This window comes from Chiloscyllium punctatum, chromosome 38 (assembly GCF_047496795.1).
Source record: "Chiloscyllium punctatum isolate Juve2018m chromosome 38, sChiPun1.3, whole genome shotgun sequence".
In the NCBI taxonomy this organism is placed as follows: domain Eukaryota; kingdom Metazoa; phylum Chordata; class Chondrichthyes; order Orectolobiformes; family Hemiscylliidae; genus Chiloscyllium; species Chiloscyllium punctatum.
In genome coordinates this window covers 29,380,795-29,401,676 of record NC_092776.1, presented here as the reverse complement: position 1 = coordinate 29,401,676, position 20,882 = coordinate 29,380,795, and the positions used below count along the sequence as shown (strand labels likewise).

General features: G+C 39.3%; 2 protein-coding genes across 3 annotated transcripts in view; one reads left to right on the top strand and one right to left on the bottom strand.

The window, feature by feature from the left end:
• acadsb (acyl-CoA dehydrogenase short/branched chain) overlaps nt 1-6,070 on the bottom strand; it is a 61,027-nt gene extending 54,957 nt beyond the window's left edge. The window contains exon 1 of the mRNA XM_072557505.1: nt 5,705-6,070. Coding sequence (XP_072413606.1) covers nt 5,705-5,731 — 27 coding nt within the window. The 5' untranslated portion in view covers nt 5,732-6,070. The remainder of the gene's footprint in view (nt 1-5,704) is intronic.
• Nucleotides 6,071-6,088: 18 nt separating this feature from the next.
• On the top strand, nt 6,089-20,882 carry LOC140463488 (zinc finger protein Pegasus-like). Of its 2 annotated transcripts, none has more exons than XM_072557506.1 (4): nt 6,089-6,341; nt 12,285-12,449; nt 15,047-15,229; nt 19,910-20,882. In XM_072557506.1, exons 2-4 carry the CDS (start codon nt 12,317-12,319, stop codon nt 20,836-20,838), a joined length of 1,245 nt encoding a protein of 414 aa, XP_072413607.1. In that variant the 5' UTR covers nt 6,089-6,341; nt 12,285-12,316; the 3' UTR covers nt 20,839-20,882. The 2 variants fall into 2 exon arrangements, with proteins under 2 accessions (XP_072413607.1, XP_072413609.1); XM_072557508.1 differs by lacking the exon at nt 6,089-6,341 and adding an exon at nt 6,417-6,507.

Sequence of the window (20,882 nt, the reverse complement as noted above, 5' to 3'; positions counted from 1 at the left end):
AATAACGTGAGCATTTTACAGTATAATTGCTTGAAAAAGCTAGACTGCAAAGAATACACTCTGATATATTTAGGTAAAAGCGTTCTGAGTGACACATAAATCTAAATGTGACATAGGGTGAGACCACTTTTGAAAAACCCTAATAAAAAGCACAATATATTTTTAGATATTACACTCCATGTTAAATTATAATGACTGGAATTTCCCTTTGAGTACATTGAAAGTGCCCACCTCAAAAATTGATCATAGTCTGACTGATTATTTAATAAAAATGGATAACCTATTGCAAAAGAACTGGCTTAATTAAGTGATGAGTCCTGTTGAAATGCAATAATGCCGAAACAAGAGCACCATCTGGATAATTTCTGTAAAGTAAGCCCAAATATTTTCTGTCAATATTAAAGTAATGGTCATAGACATGCACATCTTAAACATTCTGTATCATGGTGCTTTCCCATTGTGACCCCGTACTGAGACTCGAAAGTTGTTGCAACTCCTCAGTGAGAATGGAGAGAGAGAGCAGGATATGGGGACTGTGAGAGTAGGAACCCATTAGGCAAAATACAGCTGCTATTAATTGGTCAGAATTCTATTATAGCTCAAATTTGAGCCCACAGGTCCCAATCCCCATTTTGGAAACCCTGCTCTATCACATTGACAAAGTCAATTCTGACTTACGTTATTGAAAGAATACCTTTGCTTTTATGCCACTTAAATTAAGAGCTATTGAAGATCAGGGAGTTTAGTAATTGAGACCACAGATAGACATGTTTTCAATGGCATTTTTCATGAAGTCTAAGAAACTGATACACGTATATTTGCACAACATTAAGATTACATTTCTTGACCTTGGAATGGCAAAAACAACAGTTAGTGTACCAAGAAACTTACTGATAAAGACATTGCAATAACTGGCATGCATACAGAGTTAGGCTAATCTTTGTAGCCAGAAATTGAGGATTATTTCAGAATCTATACTATTTGAAATCCAAGGATTCATGGTTCTTCTCCTTGATAAGTAATATGCTGCTGGAAATGGTAAGTAAATTCTGCTACCTTGGATCCATAGTAACAGACAATTTGCCTCTTAACACACAACTCCTTATACATAACGAAAAAGCAGCTATGAACTTTGGCTAACTCACAAAACAAGAATGGAATAATATCAAGCTGACCCTTGGCCCAAAGTTGCTTGTTTATCGGTCTGTTCCCAGCACCTAGTTGTACTGCAAAGAAATATACAAGACTTGCAGCTATTGAAATATACAAGACTTGCAGCTATTGAAAAAAAATTAATCTCAGCCACTCTCATTTTTGCAATTTGCAACACATTCTGGGCATCTCGTGGAAAGTCAAAACAATGAATGTTGGCAAATCCTCCCAAATATGTTGTCTCTGAATGATGAGTGTCAAATGTAATGGCTTGGAGATGGAAGTTGAACACAAGACTTTTCTATATGTCAAGCCAGTAGTGGAAATGCCCAAAGCTCCACTTTAAGGATGATTGCAAGAGTGGCACAAAGGCACTAAAAACATTGATTCTTGCACCTGGGAGAAATTAGAAATTGGCTGACATATGCCACAAGTTGAGAGGTACCAACACCAAAAGTACCAAATTACAACATCTAATACACAACTTCACATCTGGCAGGTAGTCCCTTCAATCATCAGAAATGCATAAACCGAAGCTATACTATTTCAAATGGATTTAGTGCATCATCTTATGTGGATTAAAAGGATGCTGATAACAAAGTAACTATCCACGAAACAGATGTTTAATGCTTTCATTTACTGTTTTAAACTTTGAACTCACATTGCTACAGGAAAACAAAATTATTGTATTAAAACAGCTCAGCTCATCCAAGACATTGCATATTTAAAGGCCACCACAGATGATGTTAAAAATCACAAAACACCAGGTTATAGTCCAACAGGTTTAATTAGAAGCACACTAGCTTTTGGAGCGAACGCTCCTTCATCAGGTGATAGTGGAGGGCTCGATTGTAACACAGAATTTATAGCAAAAATTTGCAGTGTGATGTAACTGAAAATATACATTGAAAAATTGATTGTTAAGCCTTTCATCTGTTAGAATACAGTGATAGTTTCACTTCTTTCATGTGTAAATCACAAAACCTTTTTTTAAAAGTTGCATTCTCGGGTTAGCTGTTAACAATGGTGATAGCTAGACAATATGTTGAAGGTGTTAGCCCCCTGTGTTCTCTGTCTATGACCTGATGTTTAGATTGATTCTTATCTAAGAAGTGAGATAACAGAGTTTTACATAATTTCATGCAGTTTTTGAGCTCAGAGTTCTACATGAATGTATGCAGTTTTTGAGCAAAGTGCAATGTGAGTCTGCAAGTACAAATTCACCCCACAAAATATGTGTGCGCATGTGGGACTTTGTCTGTGTGTGTGTGTCTGGGGTGGGGGTTGGGAGTGTGAGAAAGTGTGCGTGTGTCCGTCTATGTGTGTAGGTGTGAATGTGTGTGAGTGTGAGAGAGAGAGAGAGAGTGTGTGAGTGGAGCGCAATGGTGATCACCTGTAATGTGACATGAACTCACCTGGTTGAGGCCCTCCCTATGGTCCCGAACTTAGCTATCAGCCTCTGCTCGGCCACTTTCCTTTGCTGCCTGTCCCGAAGCCCACCTTGGAGGATGGTCACCCGAACGTCCAAGGCTGAATATCCTGGACCACTGAACTGTTCCCCGACTGGGAGGGAACCCTCCTGTCTGTTGATTGTTGTGCGGTGCCCATTCATCCGTTGTCGTAGCCTTTGCTCGGTTTCCCCAATGTACCATGCCTCAGGGCATCCTTGCCTGCAATGTAGAAGATAGACAACGTTGGCTGAGTCACATGAGTACTTGCCATGTACAAAGTGGGAGGTGTTCCCACGCGTAATAGTGGTATCTGTATCCACAATCTGACACGTCTTGCAGAGTCCACCATGACAGGGTTGTATGGAGTTGTCCTGAGAGCCGGGCAGTTTGCTACGAACAAACCTCAAAAAGATCATTGTTCGTAGCAAACTGCCCGGCTCTCAGGACAACTCCATACAACCCTGTCACGGTGGACGCTGCAAGACGTGTCAGATTGTGGATATAGATACCACTATTACGTGTGGGAACACCTCCCACCTTGTACATGGCAGGTACTCATGTGACTCAGCCAACGTTGTCTATCTTATACGTTGCAGGCAAGGATGCCCGGAGGCATGGTACATTGGGGAAACCGAGCAAAGGCTACGACAATGGATGAATGGGCACTGCACAACAATCAACAGACAGGAGGGTTCCCTCCCAGTTGGGGAACAGTTCAGTGGTCCAGGATATTCAGCCTTGGACGTTCGGGTGACCATCCTCCAAGGTGGGCTTCGGGACAGGCAGCAAAGGAAAGTGGCCGAGCAGAGGTTGATAGCTAAGTTTGGTACCCATAGGGGTACCTCAACCGGGACCTTGGGTTCATGTCACATTACAGGGGATCACCATTGCACCACACACACACACACACACACACACGTGCACACAGTCAGCCACACACACCCTTACAGACACACACACTCCCACACTCTCACATACATCCCCTCACAGACTTAAGACACTCTGCACTCATTCCACACACACTTTCTCACACTCACAACCCCCACCCCAGACAGACACACAGACAGACAGACAAAGACCCACATGCACACACATATTTTGTGGGGTGAATTTGTACTTGCAGACTCACATTGCACTTTGCTCAAAAACTGCATACATTCATGTAGAACTCGGAGCTCAAAAACTGCATGAATTTATGTAAAACTCTTATCTCACTTCTTAGATTAGAATTAATCTAAACATCAGGTCATAGACAGAGAACACGGGGGCTAACACCTTCAACATATTGTCTAGCTATCACCATTGTTAACAGCTAACCCGAGAATGCAACTTTTAAAAAAAGGTTTTGTGATTTACACATGAAAGAAGTGAAACTATCACTGTATTCTAACAGATGAAAGGCTTAACAGACGATCAATTTTTCAATGTATATTTTCAGTTACATCACACTGCAAATTTTTGCTATAAAGTCTGTGCTACAATCGAGCCCTCCACTATCACCTGATGAAGGAGCGTCACTCCAAAAGCTAGTGTGCTTCCAATTAAACCTGTTGGACTATAACTTGGTGTTGTGTGATTTTTAACTTTGTACACCCCAGTCCAACACCGGCATCGCCACATCATGACCATAGATGATATTCTTGTTACATAAACATTTTTAGAGCAAATTATTTTCTTTGCCATCCCGCAGTAAATGCTAAACTCCTGTCAATTCTCAGGCAACGCTAAAATATATTATCCTTTAATCTAATACTATATGCAGCATAATTTGATTTGCTCAGATTCTAGGTGTGAAATTAAACAGTTAATTTGCTCTGCTGACCTGCAAGAAATTGAATGCCCCAGGGCAGGGTGGGACGTCTCTGTTCTACAAGTAGAATGTAAGTAAATTTACATTCCTATACCTTGCCATTCAGAGCCATTTACATGGCCAACTCCTATTATTCAGAGATAATTTACAATTGCATCATCATCCTATTCAAAATCAATAAGAACATTGCTCTTGTTTTAATTTTGACTACTTCCTATAGTTTAAAAAAAATTCACAACAGAAGGGATGATTTACATTATATTGTTTCTGGAAATGATGCAGTGACTGCATTGTGTCTTGAGTGGCATGTGACTGTGGGGGAGTGACTGGGCAGTTGTATTGTGGGCATTATTGACTGCGATGTAAAGATTTTGTATAAAGGAAGGACTGTCTCCTTTGTTCAGAAAGACCTCTCGACACACTTCGCAAGCATGGCAGAGTGCTAAGGGTTTCTCCAAAGTTTGTACGGAACTGTGCTTAGTAAAATTTTGGTTGTTGTTCACAGAAGTTGGTGTATTGCAGTCACATCAAGTGTGTAAGAATCTCAGAAAAAAAGGACCTAACACAGGCTCTAGTTTTGAACTTAACCAAATCTCTCAAACTCAACATAAAATACTATCACATTAAAATCATTTATATTATCATCCTATAGACTCTGAAACAGTTGTCATGGATTGGAGGGTAGCTAATGTATTTCGCTTTATTATTAGCTATTTAAAACAAGGAGGTAGAGGAATGAAACAGGGAATTATTAGCTAGTCAACCTAACATCGGCAGTAGGGAAAATGCTAGAGTCCATTATAAAAGACCGAACAGCAGAACCCTTGAAACACATTTCATCACCTCTAACTCTCCTCCATTAAATATGTCCTTGGACCTCACTGTTCATCAAGGTTTAGACAATTTGTCCTTGTATAAGAGTCGAAAGAACTATAGACGCTTTAAATCAGAAATGAAAAGAAGTTGCTCGAAAAAAGCTCAGCAGGTCTGACAGCAGCTGTGAAGAAAAAAAAGAGTTAATGTTTCGGGTCTGGTTCTGCCAGACCTGCTGAGATTTCCCAGCAACTTCTTTGTGTGTGTATGTTTCGAATTTGTCCTTGTGTGACTTGGTGTCAAATTTCATTCAGTAATGATCAAAGTAAAAGCCTCAAAGGGCGTTTTATTACATCAAGGGCACTATGCACTATTGGAGCACACACCAACATTTACAGTTAACCAAACGGTAAACATCCAATTAACGAAGTACCCCTCGGATATATATGAATAGAACCAGTTCAGAACCGCCACTCACCCGAGAAAGCAATAACCAAGTCGCCATTGTATCCTTTGCAACGACTAACGAAATACAAGAATAATTTGCACAAATTAGTGGTATTTGATTTTGTTGCTTGGAGAGTGGGATTACTGCAGTTTACACATCTCCAGAGTTCAGACACATGAAATCAATCGCTCAACCTATTCGGAGACGTCAACCCTATTCCAAAGAGATCAAAACTTCCGCTTTTCTTTTAGGGTAATCTGAAAAGCGTGTGAAAACGGAAGGGCAAAATTCAAACGTCACAGCGGACGGCAACGACGATTGGCTCTGGGCTGCGGGGTTGTGATCCGCTTCCGGGGCCTGTCATTGGCGGAAGTGCTGTAGCCCCTCCCCGCTGATGTCACTTCCCTCTGGCGGCCTGTCTGTTTGTGTATCCCGATTCAACTGTGACATCGACGCCGGCCTTTTGTTCCTTTCGCCTTCGGGGGATTGCGGCTCAGGAAACGAGTTCACGGAAAGCGGCCTCCTCGTCTCTTCCATCCCCACTCCACCAATCACGGGGACAGTCGCCAGACCAGCTGGCCCGCTCATCTTTTCTCTCCTCGGCGGGGAGTGCTGTTATGTTTTGCTGTTTCGAAGCCTCTAACCAGTGTGTGGAATTAAGCTAAAGGTATTTGGGGGATTGGTGATCGTTCCCCCTCCCCACCGAGCGGGGGGCGGGGATGGGGGCAGTGGTCTGATTCGCTTTAACAATCCCGCAGCTCCCGGATGGAGCGTTTGAAAAAAATAACCGAAACGGCTCGAGCCCTCTCAGCTTTCGGACGAAAGTAAAACTTGTAAGATTTTGCGGATAGACTGTTTCCGATCTTCTCCCACCCACACCTGATCCTATGTTTCTTTTAACCATCGATGTGCTTCTTTGATCCGTTGTGCCTGTTTTATTCCGCGTCTGTCGATGTTCAAAAATAGCGTGGGCCGCTCCGATGTTAACTTTGAGCCTGGTCCGTTGTGAGTGATGGTCCAGTCGGCCAATGGGGGACGGCGCTCGGGGACGTCTCTCCTCGTTGCACCAATGGGCGTGGGGAAGGGGTGGGCTCTCCGATAGAGTCGGCCACAACAGCCATTTGTAAAAGGGAACGAAACTCTCCCAGTCCGACAGGAGGGGCGGCTGTGATGGCAAATTAACCTCACATAGTTGATCATGAGCTACCTTTGTCGCACTTTAAACACAAACGTACTTTTTAAGTGGTTAGACGAAGCCTCTAATGCCGAGGATGATTAGTTTTGGAGGGTTGAAGGAGTGACTGGCAGAGGACACTTTTACCGTGGAGAAGGCAAAAGTGCAGCAATTAATCCAATTAGCACTCTTATGTATTGAAAAGGCTGAACATTATCCGAGGCGACAGTGAGTACTGCAGATGCTGGAAATTAGAGTCAAGATTGAAGTAGTGTTGGAAAAGTGTAGCAGGTCAGGCAGCACCTGAGGAGCAGGAAAATTGACATTTTGGGCAAAAGCCCTTAATCAAGCTGCCTGACTTGCTGTACTTTTCCAGCACCACTCTAACCTTATTATCCTACTCAGTTTAGTGAAAGAGAGAGCCTAACGTAGGTCACTTTTTTTCTCCAAAAGTGACCACGAAGCAAGTACCTAATAATAGTGTTGATAACTGAGGAATTAGTTGAATCCACTGTCGAGGATAAAATATAAAATGATTACAAAGAGCAACTATAATTTAATAAAGGATGAATTAATATTATAATTTAATAATAGCCCTCTTCCTCAAGTGTGTTCAAATAGTTATTCAGTACAGATGGAAAATTGCTCATTGACTGCTAAGTGTAGACTGTCTGTGTACATCTAGCTACTCTGTATTTAGCGGGCTGTGAAGGAAACAAAAAAATGCTGGTGTGAAGGTCCTCCTGTCAAAGGTTCGCTCAAATAAAAAGCCCAAAAAGGCCAATCTATTTTTAAAAGTACTTGCCAAAGCTTTACAGTGCTTGTATTATAACTTTTATTTCCTTTCATGGAATAGAGGTGTTGCTGACAAAGCCAGCACATATTGCCCATTCCTCATTGCCCTTGAATTTGGTGAGCTGTCTTGAATTGCTGCAGCCTGTATGTGAAGTGTTATTGGAAAGGGAGATTCATGACTCTGACTCAGTGACAGTAAAGGGACAGTGATATACAACTTGTTCAGATTGGTGTATGTCTTGGAGAGGAGCCTGCAGGCAGTGGTGTTTTGTGCACCTCCTGGTTTTGGATGATAGAGGTCATGGGCTTGAAAGTGCTGTCAGTGGAGTTTTGGCAAGCTCGTAGATGTGCAGCTATCGTGAACTTGTGGTGAATAGAGTGAATGAATGTTTGTTATGTTAGGTGGAATGTTGATCCCACAGGCTGCTTTCCTCTTGAACATGTTGAATTTCTTGTCTGTTGTACTCAACAAGTGGAAAATATTTCATCACATTTTTGACTTATGACTTAATGATGGAAAGACTTAGGGGAGTTGGGAGGTGACACAATAATTACAGAATTCCCATAGTCTCAGCATTTAATTTATTAGTCCATTTAAGCATCTGGTTGGTAATCCCCAGCATTTTGGTGCATGTTCTAGCAATTGTAATGCTGTTGAGTGCACCTATAAAATTGTAAATGTTGCACTTCATCAAATTCAAAAAATTAGGTTTGCTGATGCTTTTGACGTGGATAGCAAGTTTAGAAGTAGTAAACAGATGTGGTTTGGAGGGGAAATTCCAGACAGTAGGACTGTAATGAGGAAGGCTGCGCTATGAACACTCGGGGAAGATGCACTGAAAAGTCAATAGCTGCAGGCTAGGACATGTAACTGAGGAATCTGAAGAAGTAGGATCAAGTGAGGTTGTGCAAGGATTTGACGAATGGAGTTAGATGTACAGGGTGGAAACAGACCCTTCGGTCCAACTCATCCATGCCAACCAGATATCCTAAATAAATCTTGCTGGCATTTGGCCCATATCCCTCTAAATCCTTCCTAGGCATATACCCAAACAGATACCTTTTTTAAATTTTATAATTATACCAGCCTCCACAATTTTCTCTGGCAGCTCATTCCATACATGCATGACCCTCTGTGGAAAAGTTGACCCTTGGGACTATTTTAAATCTTTCCCCTCTTACCTTAAACCTGTGCTCTCTAGTTTTGGACTCCACTACCATGGGAGAAACAAACACCTTATCTGTTCACCCTATTTGTGCCCCTCATGATTTTATAAACTTCTATAAGGTCACCACTCAGCTTCCAATGCTCTAGGGAAAATAGGCCCCAGCCGATTCAACCTTTCCCTATAGCTCAAACCCTCCAACCCTGGCAATATCCTAGCAAATCTTTTTCTGAACTCTTTCAAGTTTCACAATGTTCTTCCAACAGCAGGAAGACCAGAACTGAATGTAGTATTCCAAAAGTGGCCTCACCAATCTCCAGTATAGGTGCAACATGACCTCCCAAGTCCAACATTCAATGCACTGACAAATAAAGCCAAGCAGACCAAATGCCGCTTTCATTATCCTGTCTACCTGCGACTCTACTTTTGAGAACTATGAACCTGCCCTCCAAGGTCTCTTTGTTCAGCAACATTCTCTAGGACTTTACCATTAAGTCCTGCTCTGATTTTCCCTTACCAAAAACCAGTACTTCACATTTATCTAAATTAAACTCCATCTGTCCATCTGATCAAGGTACTGTTGTACTCTGATGAAACCTTGGCTGTCCACTAAACTACCAATTTGGATGTTATCTACAAACCTACTAACTAACCTTCTATGTTCACATCCAAATTATTTATGTAAATGACAAAAAGCAGTGGATCCAACACCAATCTTTGTGGCACACCACTGGTCACAGGTCTCCAATCTGAAAAGCAACCCTCCACCACCACCCTCTGTCTCCTACCTTCAAGCTAGTCTTGTATCCAAATGGCTAGTTCTCTCTGTACTCCATGTGATCTGACCTTGCTAACCAATCTACCATGTGGAACCTTGTCAAACACCATACTGAATGATTGAGTATAGTAATTGGGCTGGAGCAAACAATAGGCAGAACAACTAATGCTTGCAATGGGTTGCAGAGGATATTTGGAGAAGTTAAATCTAATGGTAACTCGAGTATAAATGTTATTTGCAGCTACAGTATTGTTTGTTTATTTTGTTCATAGGATGTTTGTCACTGTCAAAGCCAGCATTGGTTGCACATCTCAAATTGCACTTGGACTGTGGCTTACTAGGCCATCTCAACTGGCAGTTAAGTCAAGCACATTGCTGTGAATGTGGATCACGTAAAGATAGAGCTCCTTTTCTAAAGGATGTCAGTGATCCAGCTGGTTCTTTTAGGACTGATTTTATTGCCACTAATACTGAGATTGGCTTTGAATTCCGGATTTATTGAATTTAAATTCCACAAGCCGTTAAGATGGGATTTGAAATTATGTCCCCAGAGCGTTAGCCTCGGCTTCTGAATTACTGGTCTGGTAACATTACCACACTGCCACCATCTCCCCTTTTAAGGGGGCAGAGGTGAATATGGAAACAAATGATTATTGGAGTCAAATAGAATTTGCAAGTCATCTTGAACTAGGTCTAGATGGTGTAATACTCAGTTAAACTTGACCAAAGCTGGAGTTGAAGAAATTAATGAAGCTATGGAGTCTCAAGCAAGAGGAAAAAAAACACATCTTTTCAAAGTTCTACCTGAGTGTTCTAGCTCATTACAATTAATATGTTAAGAGCTGATTATGCTGTGACAGAAACTGACGCATTGTGGAAACTGACACTATAGCTACAGATTACATAAAGGGAGCTGAGGAATAAAGCTATTTGTAGGTGTAGTTGCTTATCCATAGGGGAGAGAATCCTGTTTGTGGAGGGTTAGTTTTACTTCTGGCATGTGTAGGTAATGTTTGGGGAGATTTTTGCCTTAAAAGAGAGCCTCAATTGTTTTTGGTACTCTTTACTGAACTTGAAGCAGATTTTCTTTTGTGATTACCATTAGAGTTAAGTTGATTACGTGCATGCGTAAACAATTAATTGAATTGGAATAAGTGTTTTTAAATTTTGGAGACACAAGGATTCCTAAACTTGATTCATAATCCAAAGGATATCAAACACAATTTGGACCACACAATATATTCACTGGATTTTACTTGTGACTTTCCTGATATCGGAGGGGAAAAACTATGGTTGAAACTAATATATTTTCAGTATGTGATTAAAGAGGAGAGAGGCAATCTAAAGAGGTGGTGATATTAACCACATTATATATACATTTTTTTTGTTGATGCATTAATTGAGGTGGAAGTGGAAGAGATGTTGCACGTGTTTAGGCTAATAAGGGAAATAAATCAAATAAAATAATTCCTGGCTGTCTGCAGCACAGACTTGTACTATTTCTAAGGTATTCCTAGGAAGGCATCCAAATGCTTAGTCTGCAGCTAACTTAGTATACTTTCTTTTAATGTTTTGATTATTATTTGAAAGCTGGGTAATTACAAAAAAATAAAATACTTCCTACTTAAAATTAATGTAACTGGAAGCTGTAGCATACTTTAGGAAATCATGTTACAGAAAACTAGAGCTAATCAGTGTTCTTCATTTATTATATATATTTGCCATGCAGTATACATTCCAAATTACAGTATTTACTTAAATATTGTGCAATAAGTTTTCAATGGTGCTTTGTTTTTATACCACTTAAGTATAGCTCTAAATTTTGGTAAACCTGATCATAAATAAAATTTCTGGCAAGGAGAAAATCCATTCACCCGTTTGGGCTCTTTGAATTCTGTGCCTTTCTTTTTTAAAAAAAATGCATTATTAATGGCGATGTTCCAATTCCTATAAGTATTTAAATGTACCAAGGAGTAAAATAAACCAAAATTTGTGAAGCGGCCCTGAACATTAGAGAGCAAAATAAGACAGACACTGGAAATCTGAAATAAAATCAAGAAATCCTGGAAGTATTCAGCGGATCTGATCTGAGTAATTCCAGCATTATCTATTTGATGTAATTTCTGGTAAAGACAGTCCCTGAATTGCAAACGGGTTCTTGAGCCCATTCATAAGTCAGTTTGTACACAACTTGGAACACACTACACGACTATATGAAACACCTGTTTAAGTATGAGAAAGCATTTGCATGTTGAATCTGTAAAATTAATATTAATACACCCTGCATGACATTATGTTCATAATATGAGCATTCGTAGGTCAGATGTTAATAAATCAGGGCTCTTTGTACTGCTGCATGTAAATCAATGTAGCAACTGCAAACTTCTTTATTTTTAATAAAAGATAAGCTGTACTTGGAACTTGATACTTTATATTTTCAATGTCAGAATTTGGTCAAATCTGGAGGAATGGGTTAATGGTGTGAGGTAGGGATATGGAAGTAGATGGATAAATATTTGCAATAGAACCAGAAAGTGGTTGAATGAAGAAAAAATTTACTCCAGACTGCTCGTTGAATAAAACAGACCATTGTTGAAAAGATGATTAAATCTTAATAATACAAGCACACACTGAATTATTTAAAGTACTTTGTAACACTTGTGGATATGAAATAGTTAATTGTATTTCTTTCTTAAGGAATTAAAGAAGCTTCAATCAAGGGTAAGAATATGCGAGAAAAGAGAAATGATTCTGTAGACTTTGTCAAGGACTTTCAAGAGTATCTCACTCAGCAAACACAGCATGTAAACATGATTTCTGGTTCAGTGTGTAATGATAAGGACCCAGAATTACTTCAGCCTGGTAAGGAAGGAAAATATTCATTGTACTAACTCAAATTTCCTTATTAGTTAGTATTCCTTATCTGTTAAAACAATTGTCTACTATTGTGCCTTAAAGATTATTTTGACTATAAAAAGTAGACTGAAATACCAAGTTGAGTATCAGTTTGAAAACAACAAAAAGAATTCTGGAAATAATACGATTCTTGAGAATGTGGCAACCATCGAGCTAAATACATGTACAAAGGTTTAATAGTCCCCAAAACTAAGAAAACCTTGGTTTTTGGTTTCTGTGTATGCTATGCGTGACAATTTTTTAAAAATCAATATATTTGTGTTTTTGTCATGTTTAAGCAAATGTTCAGTGTGTAGGCAATCATCATGTATTTTGTGATTCTTGGAATTAATATATGAAGTAAACATTTTTAAAAGTGGTCGTCATATCATGCTGACAAGAGTTTTCTGACTTAAAAAGCCCAACGTTCCTAGTCGGTGCAATTCTACCATGCTTGATGGGCTACATTATACTGTCAATTTACCCTTGATATCATATTACAGCCCACCCTTGAGTTTTCACAGTTCAGAAGGATTAGCAGTTAATCAGTTTATATAGTTGATTAATTTTTTTTGTTTGTATATAGTCAATAGATCTGCAGATAAAAACATCTCCTTTGAAGAAATCTGAGGTTTTCACATGAAATTGAACTTGTATTTCTCTGAAGTACATTATGCAGTGTCATGTATGGTGCAAAGATGAATTTGTACATTTTTTTCCAAGTTTCTCTTGCTTCAGATGTAATGTCTTCAGATGTAATTTGAAGTTCTAACAGTTTTTCAGTACGTAATGTGTGACTACTTTCTACGTTGAATCTGGACATGTGGTCAGCTGTTCAACTGTAGCCAAATTCCAAACTGTCCTGTACAGTATTGCTATGCAGATTCCTACAAGGATTATTGAACACTGATCACAAATTCAGCGTGATCTAGTTATTGCATCCCACTTCTAGACTAATTGAAACTAACACCTGACTTATCCAAATTACATTTTATTTTTTGCCTTTATCCACTAAGTTATTAGAACAGTGTATAATTAAAACAAATCAAAAGCACTAAGTGCATTGAAGTCGAAGCGATATGGGAGGATAATGTTAAAAACATTTCTATTTTGAAACTTCAGTGAAAGTACCTCCCCATCTCCAGCCTCACCTTTTCACGTCACTAAACATATGATGCCTTCCAAATCTTTGCACATCATTCTTGAAATCTCGTGTTTGAATCAGTCATAGTCCAAATCAGCCTCTAGCTCAGTCAAACTTTCATCCTAAGTGACTGTGATCCTGGTAAAGTATCCTATTTCATTTATCTCAGCACTTGTAATGCTTGACAGCAACATCCTTCTGTACTACAGCTTCTCCGATATCTTACTACACTCGCTTTGTTCCTTAGTTTCTTAACCATCTAGTCAAATCCATGAAATCAGCTTAGATGATTTCACATGCTATTCTTGCCTATATAATCAATTCTTGGCTATCTCTTCTATTTTTCACACATGTGCTGTACCTAGCATCATTCAAAACACTTTGTTCACGCATATTTTGTTCTCACCACCACTACCTCTCTTATCTGTTCCACTAACTCTAACACTAACTTGTCATGTTGCTTGTGGTTTCAAATTCATTACTACATGGACAAAAATTTCCTCCAGCTGAATATTGTCTTCAGTCCCTCTGTAAATTTCATTCCCTTGTTGCTGACTCTATCCGTCCTTGTTAGCTGTCTGAAGTTGAACTAGAATATTTCAACTTAGTGTTGTGCAATGCATTCATTAATTATTTAAGGGGAGGGCGATGGCCTAGTGGTATTAACGCTGGACTGTTAGTTCAGAGACCAAGATAATGTTCTGGGGACCTAGGTTTGAATCCCAACATGGCAGATAGTAGAATTTGAATTCACTTAAAAGAAAATCTGGAATTAAGAGTCTAATGATGACTACAAATCCATTATTGATTACTGGAAAAGCCCATTTGATTCACTAATATTCTTCAGGGAATGAAACTGACATCCTTACCTGTTCTGGCCTATGTGTGAATCCAGAACTACGGCAATGTGGTTGGCTCTTAACAGCCCTTTGGGTAGGAATGGGCAATAAATGCTGGCCCAGTTGTTGACACCCTCATCCCATGAATGAGTGAATAAAGGAAAAAAACCTTATTTGGTTGTCCAGTACCTTTTTTATAACTGAATGTGGCAGGACTGAAGGGCTTTAATCTGTTGATTGTGGGATCATCTAGCTATAGTGTACTGCATGCTGCTTCACCTTTTTCACGTACATTCAGTCTTGTATAACTTCACTGGGTTCACATTTCATTTTTTACATAAGTCTTGTGATACTCTTACCTTTAGAACACAATTTGTATCCTGTATTTTCAACAATTAATTTTCAGAAGAACCTTGCCACTGACTTTAATCTATTTATTGTCTTGTATTTTTGTGTACATATGTATGAGCTGTTCATGTTAAGTGAATTTAGTATTTGGTTTGGTTTGTATTCATACTTTCAACTAGATTTTTTAAAATGTATACAGTTGTCTTAATGAATGCTTCCAATTTAATTGGCAGCTGGGACAGAAAATCATCAAAATGGAATCCACCATGCTTCAGTTGAAGTTTCTCTTGATGATGGCTCTGGATTAATAGGAGAAGGGCCAGAAAGGACAGTTGATGGAAAATTAAAGTGTCAGTATTGTAACTATGCCAGCAAAGGGATAGCACGACTGATGGAGCATACCAGAATGCACACAGGTAATAGACTACATAGCAGAATATCTTGTGTTAAACAACAACAGTCAAGTAGCTACTTTTGAATTAATCAAAGAACTGATTTGGTGAAATTGAGTCTATCCACAGGCCATTGCTTCATTTGTGCCCTGCACAATGGCAGGTTCTTGACTCATCTGTTGCTTCGTCCTGAGCCTTGTTCGTTTGGTTACTGGTTTGCTATTGCCTTTCTCGCTCATGAGCAGGGTGAGAAGGTTCCAAATGTACCTCAACTAGAATTGGAAACAAACCCATGTTGTTGGTGGTATTCTGAATTACATGCTAGCTAACTGACCTAACCAGTCCTCTGTACTATCGATAAAATGTTTTTGAAACAATCTCAGTTTTATCACCTTATTAATTTTGGAATTCTTTTGGAGCTCAATTCCTTTTTATTTTGGAAACTAAAGTTTTGTTAACACCAAATTTCTATATTAACTTAATTTTTAATGTTACTGAATTTCATTTACATTTCACTTCTTTTGGTCTCAAACTCTGATTTAAATACTGCAGATGAAAATGACTGCTTTGATATCCAGGGACCATTTACCTGTGGCATCAAGTAGTCCTAACAAAAGAGAAATTAATGGAAATTGGGGAAGTAAAATCATACCTGACACAAATGAAGCTTCTAGGAGGAAAATATTTTCACTCTGAGGACATTGATGCAAAAGCTCCTCAGGGAGATATTTTTTACTCTGCCTGTTCAGGCATATAATGCCTTGCCCCAGGACCAGGTGAAACTTGAACCTGGATTTTCTGGCCCAGAGATAGGGACATTGTCAATGCAGTTAAGTTCCTCAATAGTTACTTTTATTAACCTGTTAAGACATGTGATAAGCCCCTGGAACAGATGGGATTTGAGCCAGCTCTCCTTGCACACAGGTAGGACCACTGTCATAACCTCACAAGAGCCCCAAAGTTCACTAATCAATCTATTTAGAGATATTATTGCACACTTCTGGAGCAGGTGGGACTTGAACCAGGTCTCCCAGCTCAAATGTAGGGACATTATCACTGTGCTATAAGCTTCCCTTGATAATGCCCTGGTGTTAATCATCAGCTGTTTTGTCAACAAACATCTTCTATCATCATATCAGAAATGCAGATGTTTGACTGCACAATATTTAGTATTTTTAATGACCCAGTGAAAGTTTTTTTTGAGTTCAGTGAGTTCTGGATGACATTCTGGCTTGGGATGACAAGTGGCAAGTAACATTTGTGCCACACGTGTCAGGTAATAACCATCTTCAACAACAGAATCTGCCGATTTTCCCATGTCACTCAATTCACTATCATTTTTGAATTGCCCCCACTATCTATATCCTAGGCATTAATATTAACCTGAAGCAGCCATATCAGTTCTGTGGCTACAAGGTCAGGTCAGAGGGTGGACTCCTCAAAAAGTGTATTCTCCCATATACCCCCAGGGGGGAAAAGAAGCATAAATGAGGGGTATAATAGAATAGCTTCCATTTGCCTGGCTAAGTACATCCCTAACAACATTCAAAGTTCAGTGTCTATCAGGACTAACCAGTTGCTTGAATGGCGCACGTTAAACATTCATTCTTTCCATTACAGCTACACATGATATCCTTGTGTACAACATAAAAGATTCTCTGCAGCAACTTGCCAGAATTACCTCTAAAGCATTTTCCAAATTAGCAACCTTTATTGCTGAAAGAACAATGAGAACAATGACAGCAGGTGCCAGGGAACACCATTTCCTAAACGTTCTTCAAGTTACACACATCCTGAGTTGGATGTACAGAGGAACCTCAATTATTCAAATGGGTTTGGCGGGCACTATTTCGTTTGGATAATTGATTATTCGGTTAATCGATGAAATGCCTTTCCTCTGGGGCTTGGGGGTTTTCTATTAAGTCTGCTCCTGGTTCAGGAGAATAGGCTCTGCCTGCCCCCCAGACCCATCCTCTGCCCTGTATGGGATAACGTTAGAGAGAATATCTGGGGAAAGGGGGTTTAGGATTCATGTCTATGTATGGGAGAGGGTGGGAGGTCAGTCATTTGGAGACAGTACCTGGGCTATGTTTAGGACTGGTCTCAACAGAGATTTTTAATCAGTGTAAACAAAAGACACTTTCAGGGTTTAAACATTTCTTTCGTGTAATGTTTTCTTCGGGTCCTTCAGATAATAGAGGTTCCTTTTATACATCACTGTTGCTTCACTGTCCCTGGTTCAAAAATCTGGAACTCACTTTTTAACCGTATTGAGTGCAAGTCCACCAGATGGACTGCACTGGATAATAAAGGAAACTTGCCACCACAACTTAAAGGGCACATGGGGCTGGATAACCTACCAGTGATATTCTTGTTGCATGAAAGGTTTTTTTAAAAAAATCCCTTCAGTGACTGTCTAATTTCTCTTCACCTCAGCATTTCAGACAGCTTACTCAATCTGGTTTTAATGTACTTTGAGGTTTGAAAAGACAGTGTACAGCATTGCACAGTTCTTGTTTGTTACCTTTTTTTTGCTAATTTAGCTTTTGCATAATTTGTAATGGGTCCTCAGTTTCTGCTTCCTAACATTGTTTGCTTTGAAACTCAAATGTATCCTGGAACATAACCTTATGTCCAGGACAATTATATAATTTGGGGTTACTGAAGAGTAATAATGTATACACAGTTTTTCTTCCAAAGATGACTATTGAATCAATGTTGATGAAAGAATAGATGTCAGATTCCAAAAAATTGAAACCTTAGTGGGTACATTTTTCTTGGTTTATATTGATCTGGATTTTTATTTCGTTGACAGTAATGGTGCTTGCCACTTATTTTCCTGATAGCTGACCACAAACTTTAGAAAGTTTTTGAGGCAGTTTGCACAGGAGCTTGATGTCTAAACAGCAAGCCTGTTCAAATCCGATTGAAGAATCCTAACTGACTTATGATTCTTTTTCATTCTCAATTTGGAGCTCAAAATCAGAAAGATTCCTCCCTCTGGGAATCTGACTCTGGAGAAACTAAACTTTTAGATTTTAATTTCAGGATGCTGGTCAAAGAAAAAATTCAGAGGCAGCTGCAAGTTCACTGGGCACTGAGGCTAGCATTTAAAGCCCATCTTGATGCTCTGAGCCTTCATGTCAGTTACAGTGATTAAAAAATAAAAATAACCTCTTTCTCAGCATTCATTATCCTCCATGCATACCTGCATCTTTATAGCCCCCAGTTTTGGCATTTACAGCAAAGGTTCCAAAAATGGGATTTGAATTTCAAGCTTGGTAGTGATCACCATTCACTGTGTTATTAAAATTTCATTTGCTCTTGATGTACTGATTTTAATTTTTCCTGGCAAGTTTATTGAGTGACTTCTACAATTTGGTACCATTGATGATGCCAAGCCTCTCTGCAAGGTAGTTGCAGTGCAACAATAGAGGAGTCAAGTAGCCTGATGGCATGTGCATGCATAATCGCCAGAAATTTATTTTCTAATTTAGATCACATGAATCGAGTTAGCAAACCTTTGGCCATTATGGAGTTAGTTTTAATGTTTATTAAATTGCTACTATATGTCTCCCTTCAGTAACAACATCTGTGCAGGTACTCTGAACTGAAATGGTATCATTTTGGTATGCCTGGCTTCCTAATGTTGGTGTAAAGTTCACAGTATGATGCATCTGAGAACTCTTTCTTTGAATAGGAAATTAAAACCTCAACGGAGAGGTAGGGGGAGAAATAGCCTTTCGAGATCTGCAATTGTACGTTATTCTTCTCCTGTTATTGGATTTCTTTCTTTTAAGAGAAATAACAACGATGTGACATTGAGCATAGGGCCTCTGGGAAATCATGGACAAATACTGAGTTGCGTTCACGCTTTTTCATTTCGTATTGTCATTGGTTGCTTGTTCTTCCTGGGAGACAGAGTCCTAAGCCTCAGATCAGACATGCATATTAAGTTTGTCAGGAGATGAAACTAATCTTGTTGAAATACAAACTTAATTATGTATTCCATGCTAACAGAAGCATATTTTTAGGCTTTCTTTTATTTTTCTTTGGTGAAGTTCCATCTCCAACGTGAATATTCTTAACAGTGCCATTCAAAGTATATTAGGCCTTTTCATAACTCCCCATGGGGCTTGCTGCTTGTTTATTGCCTTTAAGGAAATTATTAATTTTAGCATAAGATGTTTGTTGTTTAGTCTATGTTGGTTTCGTTTAAACAAAACTAACCTGTGGACCAAGTTGCCACTGTTCATGTTAAGTCTGTTTTTGATGCTTTTTTATTGAAGCCAGTTCCAACCATGGAAGCCCTAAGTATTAAGTGGGACAATGGAATTGAAACTAAACAGTCCATATTTATAATTTTTTCAAATGTCAGGTCATGTTGACTGGCCCATATACATTAATTTCCCAACATGAGTCTTTGAATTATATTAAAGATAATTCTGGACTCCATCCCTGGAATCACAGGCTTTTCGAATATTGTATGAACTGAGATCAGCTAACTCAGCATAGAAACAGGACCAGTCTTGAAGCTTTCCGCTGCTTCAATCAGAATCAGAATCAGATTCTGTGAATCATCTGGGATTTGAGTAATATTAATTTACAGTTGGAAGGAGAGAAATCCTTTCACATTTGGCTTAGATATTAATTCTTTAGGAGAAAAAATATAATAACTTGGCTGATTTGTTCTTTGTCACGTAGGTGAGAAGCCCCACAGATGCCATCTATGTCCATTTGCTTCAGCTTATGAGCGTCATCTTGAAGCACATATGCGCTCACATAGAGGTGAAAAACCATATAAATGTGAGCTTTGCTCATTCCGCTGCAGTGATCAAAGTAATTTATCCCACCATCGTAGGCGCAGGCATAAACTACTTCCTCTGAAAGGACGCAGGACATCACTGACCAATAAGAGAATGATGGGAATTTTGCAGAAAAAATCTAGCTTCTCCCTGAACTATGGAAGAAGACCTCTAAATAACTTTGGACCTTCCATGTTGACACAGAAGACAACAGATTACCTTGATGAGTATTCTCATAACATCTCAGCTGAATCTTATGAGGGTCTGACAAAAGCACAAACTAGTGGAATCTCAAGGGATGTACAGGAAATGATGGTAGATAATCCATTAAATCAGCTTTCTGCCTTAGCTGGCCAGCTTTCCAGCCTTTCACAAGAAGACCAAACTCCAGCATCTTCTGATGTGACATGCAGAGATGAAAAGCCTTATCTGATACCACAGTCTGTAGCACCAATAGTTACCACTGTAGTTTCCAGTGTGGCTCAAAGCTCATCCAATGCTAGCCCTGATAGACATCCTGTGCACAATCAAAGAACATTCAGTCCAGTGCCAGGCCCCAACAGTGAGCGCAGTGCTCACATGAGTTCACCCTGCATGACGAACAGCCAACCTAGCACTCCTGCACCTCCAATTCAAGTCCAGGATCCACAGCTCCTGCATCATTGCCAACACTGCGACATGTATTTTGCAGACAATATACTTTACACTATTCACATGGGGTGTCATGGTTATGAAAATCCATTTCAGTGTAATATATGTGGTTGTAAATGTAAAAACCAATATGATTTTGCTTGTCATTTTGCCAGGGGTCAACATAAGCAAACTTAATGTTATTTGTATTAATAAAGTTATTAAAAATTAATCAAAATTAA

What these genes read in the sequence shown, in the direction of transcription:
- LOC140463488 (XM_072557506.1), top strand. Translation starts at nt 12,317, where the DNA reads ATGCGAGAAAAGAGAAATGATTCTGTAGACTTTGTCAAGGACTTTCAA. An exon ending in CCCAGAATTACTTCAGCCTG is followed by an intron (nt 12,450 to 15,046) that starts GTAAGGAAGGAA and finishes TTTAATTGGCAG; the next exon opens with CTGGGACAGAAAATCATCAA. An exon ending in GCATACCAGAATGCACACAG is followed by an intron (nt 15,230 to 19,909) that starts GTAATAGACTAC and finishes TTTGTCACGTAG; the next exon opens with GTGAGAAGCCCCACAGATGC.